The sequence below is a fragment of the Camelina sativa genome, chromosome 14 (assembly GCF_000633955.1).
Source record: "Camelina sativa cultivar DH55 chromosome 14, Cs, whole genome shotgun sequence".
Lineage (NCBI taxonomy): Eukaryota > Viridiplantae > Streptophyta > Magnoliopsida > Brassicales > Brassicaceae > Camelina > Camelina sativa.
In genome coordinates, this window is record NC_025698.1 from 27,630,247 (window position 1) to 27,641,390 (window position 11,144).

At 33.7% G+C, this 11,144-nt stretch overlaps 1 protein-coding gene across 1 annotated transcript; it reads left to right on the top strand.

Annotated features, from left to right (window-relative positions):
• Positions 6,296–9,794, top strand: LOC104742635 (AP2-like ethylene-responsive transcription factor PLT2). Its single transcript, XM_010463649.2, has 9 exons — positions 6,296–6,479; positions 6,635–6,831; positions 7,079–7,526; positions 7,626–7,708; positions 7,836–7,844; positions 7,984–8,072; positions 8,224–8,297; positions 8,396–8,523; positions 8,710–9,794. Exons 2-9 carry the CDS (start codon positions 6,693–6,695, stop codon positions 9,453–9,455), a joined length of 1,716 nt encoding a protein of 571 aa, XP_010461951.1. The 5' UTR covers positions 6,296–6,479; positions 6,635–6,692; the 3' UTR covers positions 9,456–9,794.

The window sequence follows — 11,144 nt, forward strand, 5'->3', positions numbered from 1 at the left end:
TCTCAAATCATCTTCGACCCTCTCCTCAACCTCGAGCAGCCTCTGCATCGCATCACAGTTCTCAAACGCAAAACTAACATGAGGAAGAAGAAGACAAAGCTGATTCTGAGGATGACAGTTTAAGGCAATCAAATCTCCCAGATGATGTACTCGCTTCTTTACATGACATGCTTGTCTAGGCAGACCGTGAGTTGTATACCACTGTCCTCTCTCCCAGATTAGAGTCTTGAACCACTTGGTAAGATTAGAATTGATTAGAATTTTGATAGGATTGATTAGAATTTTGATTGGATTGATTAGGATTTAGTTCATAGGATTGATTAGAATTTTGATTGGATTGATTAGAATTTAGTTCATAGGATTGATTAGAATTTTGATTGGATTGATTAGAATTTAGTTCATAGGATTGATTAGAATTTTGATTGGATTGATTAGAATTTAGTTCATAGGATTGATTAGAATTTTGATTGGATTGATTAGAATTTTTAGTATTGGATTAGAATTGATTTGGTCTTTCGTCTTGATTTGTTTTTAGTATTAATTTGTTTTGTTTCATATTGATTTGTCTTTCGATTTGTTTGTGTTTGAAGTTTTGGTAAGGACAAGCCAAAACTTACCTGAAAGATTACAAAAGTGTTTACAAACAAGTTTGATGGGTCATACTACAGTTGGGGTTGTGCTTCTAATGAAAGAAGAGAAAGATACTTCTTGGAATTCGCGGTAAACTTCTACTCCTTTCAATTTGAATTCTGTATTTATAGTTTTTTTATTATTATTTTGATCAGTAACACTAGTCTCCCTTCTTATTTTGTAGAAAACACACACATGAGATCCCTTACTAACCGATGTGGTTCAAAAAAAGTTATATACCATTTGTCAATGCAGTATGAAAGACATGGTTTTCAAGGCAGCAGGTCAGCGAGATCAAGTGAAACCAACTTGGATTGAGAGTACTCTTTGGAAAGAAATGTGTGACTATTGGGACACATAATAAGCCATAGCAAAGAGTGCAACCACTTCAGCAGCTCGAATGTCTGACCGTAATGATCTTGGTCCTCACAAGCATGTATAAGGGCCGAAGTCTTACTTACAAATCAAACAAGAGATGGTGAGTTACATCATAACCTTTTAATTGTTTAATAAGTTACATCAAATGGTGTTGTTCCTCACCTTTTCATTGTCTAACATTTCAGGAAGTGGAATTGGGAAGACCGCCATCCATTCCTGAAGTTTTCGTCAGGACTCCTACCAAAAAAGATGGTACTTTTGTTGATAAGAAAGTGCAAGCAGTTCATGAGGCATATAGAAAAAAAGGGAAGCTAAGTTGGCTGCTCTGGATAATGACGAGTCTTCTGATGGTACTACAAGTTGATCAGAGCTAACTCAAGAGGAGGATAATGAGCTATTTCTTCAGGTAATTTGCTTTTTTTTTCTAATAAGCTATTAAGTTTTTCATTGTTAAGTAATTATGTTAACTTTTTCTCTCTGTTTTGTTTATGCAGTCTACTTTCATAAGTGATAGAGGAATATACTTTGGAGTTGGAAGCCTAGGGAGTTACATCAACGGGAAGCGGAAGTTTCCTGGAAGCTCTTCTTCTTTCACAAGCCTGCAGCAACAACTTGAAGAAGCTAACCGCAAAATAGAGCAACAAGCAGGTCTATAAGCAGAGCGTGACGCAGTGGCTTCACGGGTTGCAGCTGTGGCTTTACGAGTTGCAGCTGAGCAACAAGCAGAGATCAAACACGTGGTGAGATTCCTCAAGACTTACCCAAACTTTGTCGCCTTCCTCAAGTCTCAAACCAATGACCCTGACCCTGCTGATGTTCAAATTTAGGTTCCTTCACTATCCCTCCTTCCCTCATGACCTTAAAAACTTTTGTAATGGTTGTACTTGTACTCTTGAACTTGGTGTGATTTGTTTGGGAATTTTCTAGAACTTATGTATGTTGAAACTTATGTCTTTGTTTAATTTCATGTTTGTTATGTTTTAGTTATAGTTTTGATAATCAGTTTTGTTATTACAAAATCAAATAATTCAATTTAACAGTTGTAAAACAGTCACCGAAACAAACACAAATCAGTAACCAAAACAGTCGCAAATGAGTAACCAAACCAGTCGTTCAGGCGTTGCAATTCAGTCGCAACTTTTAGCGACTGTTTGGCGAGGGAAAAGCGACCAATATTATCAGTCGCCAATTAGTAGCTCCGTGATGACTTTTTAGCGGCTGATTATTTTAGCGACTACGTATGTCAGTCGTTACTAAGTAGTTTGTGACTTTTTTTGTAGTCGGTAATTCCATATTTTCTTTTAGTGGTATATAGAGGATACAACTTGGTGAACAAACATTAGGTTATAGTCTAATGAATTTCTAATGGACCTCTAATTGACATCCACTAAATCATACATTTACAGATGAAATAAAGGAGTATATATATATATTGCTTTAAAATGTATAATTTGATTTGAACTAATGTAACTAATGACGGATTTATAGATATGTACACATCAATGGTGGCACGTTGTATATTTTCATTTTACTTGAGAATTGAAAAAGGATGAAACAAGAATATAAATGGTGTACACTTCACAATCGTATTTACGTAGCTTTGACATTGATTCACTATTTTCTTATCCGAAAATCCAGATATATATAGATATAAGGTTTTGTACATCGTTTAATGCATGTATTTAAGATGCATGCATGCGTCCAATATAGTGTATTTATGTAAAATTTACTACGTGTAGTCTAGAATTGGTTCAAAGTATTTACCTGCAGGTGTAAGGTTTAAAATCTATATTTTTAAAGAAAATTGATCTTAAATCAACAACATATTGTGATGTGTTGGTGGCTTCGGTTTAAAGTGTGAATTCCTTTTGTGAGTTTAAGATAAGGATCGATCATAAGAAAATCTTGTACCTTGCAGTTTGGCTATCCATAAACACTTCTAACTCTAAGTAAATTCGATTTGGGGAGTAGTTTTGGTTTCAGACTTTGGATTCCACTGATGTCTTTTTTTTATTAAACTTAGTTTATATTCACTATAGGGGAGGTCGGATCTATCTTCGTTACCAATTTAATTTCTCTATGCATTTCTTTTGTCAATTTTGTAGAACGCATGCAAAGCCACTAATTGGGAACATAATATATTTGATCGAATAAATCGACACGTGAGGGTGGACGATATTACAAGAATACAAGAATATAGGCAGCAAAATCTGAAAATGTGGCGGAAAAAAAAACTTAAATGACCGGTGTTAGCCGGTGGCAAAAGTCAGCAAATTGCACCCTCTCTTCTCTCTTATCGACACACATTTCAATTCCTTTAGATTCTTCCCAATTTCTGTGTAAGCTTTTTTTTTCTTTCTTCATTAATTTATTCAGACACGACCAGAAGACTTCGTTTTTTCATATATATTGAACTCGCTTTGATCTTTTGTAAATCACTCTTTTTTTTTTTTTTTTTTTTTTTCACTCAATTTCTTTGTTTCTGTCATAAAACCTTTTTCACATTTATTTTATACTTTCTTCTTCTTTTGTCTGCTTCCTACTATCGCCTTACTTTTGTTCTTTTTTGGATAAAATGTTGTTTTTTGCTTTAAAGATCCCCGAACTTGTTTTGATGAGTACTTTACAGAAAATGACATCTATCTACAAAAGAACTTCCTAGAAAGCGTCAATGTTCTTGGACAATTTACAATTTACAATTTATCGTCTGCATGATTAAGAAATTGTTTTTGTATATTCTAGTAGATAATTTTAGTTACGTTGTTACTTGTGAAGGATAATTACTAATGTTGAATTTAAATTTTTAATTAGATCTTTGAAAATGCTAAACATGCATTTTGGCTTGTTAACCTATCTTCAGTCAAACTCACCTTTTTAATATCTTTAATATAGGAAAAAGTCATTAATTTGGCGGGAAAGGGTCGTAAAATGACAACAGCCAATTTAAACAGGTGCATGATTCCTTTTCTTGTCTGTTGTTTTACTTAAAAAAAGTTATAAAACTCCTAAAATATTGTGAATCATACGATCACTGTTTCCTTACATATACAATCATATGATCAGTTGATCACTGTTACACTATTTTGCTATTTGATTATTATTCTTTAGATTCTAAGAGCATTAATTATTTCAGAGGCAGGAGTCTGAACTCTGCATAAGTTCAGTTTGGAAGAAAGCGAAAAAAGGAAACTTATTTTTTTATTTATAGAAATTTTATAATATAGAGATTTCGTTACATCGTTCACTAACCGGAAATTTTATAATTTTTCAAAGTAGATGTTTAAGATAAGCTATAGAATCAGAACTTTCTTTGAAGTAGACCTATATACTTAACCGGCTACGGTTATAAGTGTTACATTGTTATAACCCTCTTTTGTTTTTCTGACAGTGGAAAAATATTAAATGTTACATTGTTTTGGAACATATATTGGTTTGTACGTTCGTTCTTTATTAGTTTTACTGTTGATTTTATCATTTGCTCAAAACAAAGAAGTGTTGATTTGATCAAAACACATAAAAATACAGAGACTAGCTAGATATCATTTCTCTCAAACATTGTTCTTTTCTCACTTCTTTTCTTTTGTTAAATACCAATGTCCCATGGTTCACTTAACCATAGTCAAAATCCTTTTTTATATAATGTGATTGTTTCAAACGTTGGTGTGTGCGTTTGCATTTATAGAATAAAAACATAGTAAATTATATATGATCTGTATGTCTAAAAAGCAAGAAGAGATATGTTATCATCCTGTGCCAAATCAAACAGTTTCCTAATATTGAGATCACTATGATAGTTAGGCATCGATCTAAGAAAGTTTTTTTTTTGTTCAGTTAAAAATGTGGATTATTCGATACCTATGTAATATTTTGGAATATATAAAAGTGATAATTGATCTTATGAAGTAGAATATGGAGAAGAAAACTTTAAAATTAATTTGTACCAAGGAATTAATACTAAATTATCTTCACATGGGAACTCGTTTTCTTTTCTTGTTGAAGTGTTTTAGTGTTAAATATTGACTGATTCTATCTTACGGTGAATGTACATAAATTTAGATATATTTATTATGTCCACATACAATAATAGGAACGGTGTTATGGATGACACAAAGGCATGCGACTAAACAAAGAGCTGGCTCCTAGCACAATACATGCTTCTAGTGTGCATAGGACATAAGTAATTATAGCTTTAACACTTAAATATTAGGCCATCTTTATTAGTAGTATTGTTTAATTTTAAATCACTAAGCAATATCTCTCTTTGACGGGTGCGAAATCCAATTAATCGGTCAACAGATTTTAACTCGGGAAAGCCAAACAAAAATCCCACCCCAATTTTTTTTTTAATTTATAATTTCCTTTTTACAGGAGAAAAAAAAGTATTCGAAAACATTTTTTATATTCTTCTCTTAGTACTCGATCATATTCAAATTATTTTGAACGAGGAGTGGCTTTTACTCTTTCCAAATGTGCTTTGTTAATATTTAACTAATTAACTCAGTCTCATATGTCCGTACATACATGCAGAAGAGATGAGTGAACTCGGGGATCTACAAATATACTATAGTTTAAGAGGATCGATCCATTTGTTGTTTTATGTATATTATCTTTGACTCATTTTCAATGAGATTGCATGTATGTGTACACGTAGACGGATACGAATACGTAGCCTTGCGCGTACACATGTATATGGATATGTAAGCAGTAAGCACATGTATATATGTAAAGATGAAAGAGAGAGAATGAATGGTCAATGGTGAGAGAGTAAGAGATGATTTGCGGAGTGTGGGAATGCTGGGCTTTGGGGAGTCATTAATCTCATTAAACGAGGGACGTGAGTTCCAATAATCCAAGTGGGGTGATTTTAGAGAGAGAGAATGAGAGAGAGAGGGTGATTTTAATTTTTTATGGTTCTTAGAGAGAGAGTGAGAGACTTAGGGTTTGGACTTTTTCAGTTGGAAGCGTAGATTTGTCTTATTTACGACACTCGTGTCCCTATTTATTGCAATATCATATTCAGATCTGCCAAACAGATAGTATTATTTGGTTTAAAATGAAGCGTAACATTTGTATTTTGTATAAGTCCCTTCAATGTATCATTTTATGTATATGTGGTTGTGCATGATAATTAAATAAAATTCTACTTACCTGCTTCTTTTTTTCTATGGTTGATAATAAAATTACATCAATCCCTCCTTAATGAGATTATATAAAGAAAGCCATTTAAAGCGAGCCATGTAATAGGTTTAACTTTAAAACCTGTTTAGCTTCCTAAAAAATTATCTTTAAAGACTTTAACACAAATGATCTTCGTCTCCTTTCTTTAAAACCCTCAAGTTACCGAAGAGAGAGAGAGATAGAGTTTTTGGAGAGAGAGACACAGAGAGTAAGAGAGTAAGGCAAGGATTCTATTTGCAGCCATACTTGGAGAAAGTAAAATTAGATCTCTTCTTCTCCTCAACCCTTGACAAGTAATCTCTCTTCATCATCATATCATTTCTCTTCATTGAATTAACTTGTGATTCTTTGAATTCTCTTGCCTTTACTTAATTAATATCTTATGAGTTGTGAACTTGTGATACGTCTCTCTAATCAATTTCTGTTTGTTCTCACCCTATCATTGCAGATCATATATTATATCTCTCTGTGATTTAAAGATTTGATTCCAAGAAGAAAAAAAGAAAATGAATTCTAACAACTGGCTTGCTTTTCCTCTATCACCGACTCACTCTTCTTTGCCCCCTCACATCCACTCATCACAAACCTCTCATTTCAATCTTGGGTTGGTCAACGACAATATGGACAATCCGTTTCAAAACCAAGGTATATATATGCACACACATTTATGTATATGTATGTTCATATTCAAAGCCTTAATGCATTTCTTTTATTAAACATTTGTTATGTAAAAAACCTTTTAAAAAACCAAGGGTCCAAATTTTTAGACAAATGTAAATTCGAAGGCATCATTGCACATGTTTAAAGATGGTTCTGTTTATATTTTGTTTTTTTTTTCAGATTTTTGTTTGAGTTCACGAAAACAATTAATTATAATTGTATGCTTTCTTAGAATGGAATATGATCAATCCACACAGTGGAGGCGGCCAAGGTGGAGAGATTCCAAAAGTGGCTGATTTCTTAGGAGTGAACAAATCGGATAATCATCAACCCGACCACAACCTCGTACCTTACAACGACATTCATCAAACCAACGACTCTGATTACTACTTCCAAACTAATAGCTTGTTACCTACAGTTGTCACATGTGCCTCTAACACTCCTAATAATTATGAGCTTCAAGAGAGTGCACACAATTTGCAATCTCTCACTCTTTCCATGGGAAGTACCGGAGCTGATGTTGCAGCAGCCGCCACCGTGAAAGCTTCGCCAGGTGAGACCAGCGCCGATAATAGTAGCAGCACTACTAATACAAGTGGAGGAGCCATTGTTGAGGCTACACCGAGACGAACTTTGGAAACTTTTGGACAACGAACTTCTATCTATCGTGGCGTTACAAGGTCTTAATGAGTTCCACTTTTAATTTATTCTCATTTTTTTAGTACAGTATATAACTAAATTGGTATATAAATATGCTATGTGTTTTTTGGATGTTATAGACACAGATGGACCGGTAGATATGAAGCTCATCTTTGGGACAATAGCTGTAGAAGAGAAGGACAATCAAGGAAAGGAAGACAAGGTAAGTGAATTATTTGATTATTTTGTGTTTTATCTCATATCAAAAACTTGATTTTGGACTAATTATGTTTCTCTCTATTCTTATCTTTTTGATGCTTGAATCTTGAACTTCTTCGAAATCTCTTCAGTCTACTTAGGTAAATGATTCTTGTGTTCTTTAATACTTACCATTAAACTACAACGACATATTGTTGATTCTTGTTTCCTCTCGTTATGGTGCCATTGTATTTTTGATTTTAAAAGTATTTTATACTTATAATCGGATGATAAACTCAGGTGGGTATGACAAAGAAGAGAAAGCAGCACGAGCATATGATCTAGCTGCACTTAAGTATTGGGGTCCCTCTACTACTACCAACTTTCCGGTAAGTGAATTCTTTCAAATTTTCAGGAATATAAATAGATGTTTGTAATTGTAATAGACGATAATATCATTATTTCCTTCTCTCTCTCTCTCTATATTTATATATATATTTTTAAATTTTTTTTTTAATATATTATTTTGTTGTTGTTTAGATAACTAGCTATGAGAAGGAAGTAGAGGAGATGAAACACATGACGAGACAAGAATTTGTGGCCTCTATAAGAAGGTGGCTTCCCCTTTTTTGATCAGACCTTGAATGTATTATGTCAAATAGAAATGGCAGCATTCTAATATTATCAAAGAACCTCGCGTAATCAATTGCAGGAAAAGTAGTGGATTCTCACGTGGTGCATCCATGTACCGTGGAGTAACAAGACATCATCAACATGGAAGATGGCAAGCAAGGATCGGACGAGTTGCCGGAAACAAAGATCTCTACTTGGGAACGTTCAGTAAGTATAAATACGAATACGTCTTATATAAACCGTGGATATATAATTCTCAAATCACATCTTAATATATTTGGAGACGTCTAATGTAAGTTCATAAAAGGATTTAAATTTATATACAGATATAAGTTTTGTATAAACGTCTATATAGATTGTCATGGTTTATATTAGTTCGTATGTTTTGCTTAGGCACGGAGGAAGAAGCAGCAGAAGCATACGACATAGCTGCAATAAAATTCCGAGGTCTAAACGCGGTTACAAACTTTGAGATAAACCGTTACGATGTGAAAGCCATCCTAGAGAGCAACACACTTCCTATAGGAGGTGGTGCGGCTAAACGGCTCAAAGAAGCTCAAGCTCTAGAATCATCAAGAAAACGCGAGGAAATGATAGCTCTCGGTTCAAATTTCCATCAGTATGGTGCAGCGAGCGGCTCGAGCTCTGTTGCTTCCAGCTCTAGGCTTCAACTTCAACCTTATCCACTAAGCATCCAACAACCTTTTGAGCATCTTCATCATCAGCCTTTACTTACTCTACAGAACAACAACGATATCTCTCAGTACAATACTAGCGCTCATGATTCCTATAGTTACATTCAGACGCAGCTTCATCTTCACCAACAACAAACCAACAATTACTTGCAGTCTTCTAGTCACAACTCGCAGCTCTACAATGCTTATCTTCAGAGTAACCCTGGTTTGCTTCATGGCTTTATCTCTGATAATAACAACACTCTAGGGTTTCTTGGAAACAATGGGATTGGTATTGGGTCAAGCTCAACCGTTGGATCATCGGCCGAGGAAGAGTTTCCTGACGTGAAAGTCGATTACGATATGCCTCCTTCTGGTGGAGCCACAGGGTACGGAGGATGGAGTACTGGAGAGTCTGTTCAGGGATCGAATCCCGGAGGTGTTTTCACGATGTGGAACGAATAAAAATATGACTGCTCTGTGGTTCTTGCGAGACAAGGTAGGGTATGGAATAATTAGCTACTTTAATTTTCTTAAGATCGGCTGGTGTCTTCTTGATTAGTAGAGGATTTAGGGTTTCATTTTTTTTTTTTTTTTTACTTTTGACGGCGAAGATGATAAACTTCTAGACGGCGGTTAACAGAGTCCTCGAGGGTTAGTGTTTTTATGGGTATTATAGTAAGCGTAGAAGTACCCAAATTTTGTCTAAAAGCTAACCCTTCTGACTAATTTCTCAAACTTGTATTCGTTTGTAATGAAAGATATTTATTGTTCCTTTATTTTTATTTGATTAGACAAGCTTATTTCTCGGTGTAAGTGACAAGTGTAAATGGCGTTTTGTTTACACTTTGTCTATTACACTTTCGACTTGAAAAAAAACGAGAACCTTTGGATAATCAATAAAAGGAATGTCTCGCTGTAATAGTGTCGACAGAAGAAATATTGATAACACCATTTTCTAAGAGAAGATACCATTGTCTCGACTTCAACATGCATCAGATTTCGATGTATATATAGTTCAACTATGGAGCAAAAAAGCATATAACATCTTTGCTATATGTATTCAGAGATTGATTAAAGATTCATGGTCAAAGGGTCAGTATAATATCAAGGAATTTTTATTGACGTTATTATTATTGGCTTTAAGTGTTGTTCCCATTTTTGGTTCTATGTTTAGGAGAACATGTTATAGTTCCAAAACCTTGTATTCGTTGGTTTTCAACTGGAAATTTACTCGAACTCGGTTTGATGAAGTTCTTGATGCCATTAATACAACAATTTGTGTAAGTTTTGACTTCTTTTATAACTGTAATTTTGTAATTTTATTTGATAAGTTTTGTTTTTATGGATTTTGATTATTTTTGTAGGAGTCAAAACTATAATTGAAGATTTAGGAGAATATAAGCATTTGGTAGGTGAAGATGACAATAATTTTGAAGAAATTATTGGTTTAGTTATGAAAGACTACAAACTCAAGACAGAAGACTGGTCTAGAATATAAGTTGATGTTTACATTGCCATGAGAGAGTTGGATGATCAGCATATGGAAAAAAAAATTTGTTAGATTCTGAAAAGCTTGACAAAATGGAGAAAAATTTGTTCGACTCCGAGAAACTTGACAGAATTATGTTCATGTTAAAAGACTTCAATAATAAACTAGAAGTCTTTGAGATTGTTGTCAAAATCATATTGGAGAAAAATAAGGAAGGAGTAAAATTTTTAAAATATAATTATTCGGTAAGTAAAGATCATTTTCAAATATATTTTTTAAAATATAATTTTAAAAAGGGAAAATCACTAGTTTGACCCAAATTGAGCAGTTAATTGCTAGATTAACTCCTAAAATTTGAGGGTCAGTTGGGTTAGTTTTATACCGAAAATACCTTTTTTTGCTTTGTTAGGAAAAAAAAAAGTCAATATTACCCTTGGTTAAAAATTCCTGCAATTTCGTTTTTTTTTTTTTTTTTTTAAAAGTCTGCCATACAAGTAATGGCAGATTAATTTGTAAGTGGCAGATTTATTGTCGATGGCAGTTTTTCTTTGGCAGACTTATTTTAGATGGCAGATTAATTTGCAGAGTTTGACGGCAGATTTTGTTTCTATGGCAGATTTATTTGAAGTGTGTAACGACAGTTTTTTTGTGAACAACAGATT

Bases quoted from the DNA above. Each gene is read 5' to 3' on its own strand.
- LOC104742635 (XM_010463649.2), top strand. From the start codon at position 6,693: ATGAATTCTAACAACTGGCTTGCTTTTCCTCTATCACCGACTCACTCT. The intron at 6,832-7,078 runs GTATATATATGC...ATGCTTTCTTAG, and splicing joins CAATCCGTTTCAAAACCAAG to AATGGAATATGATCAATCCA. The intron at 8,524-8,709 runs GTAAGTATAAAT...TGTTTTGCTTAG, and splicing joins TCTCTACTTGGGAACGTTCA to GCACGGAGGAAGAAGCAGCA.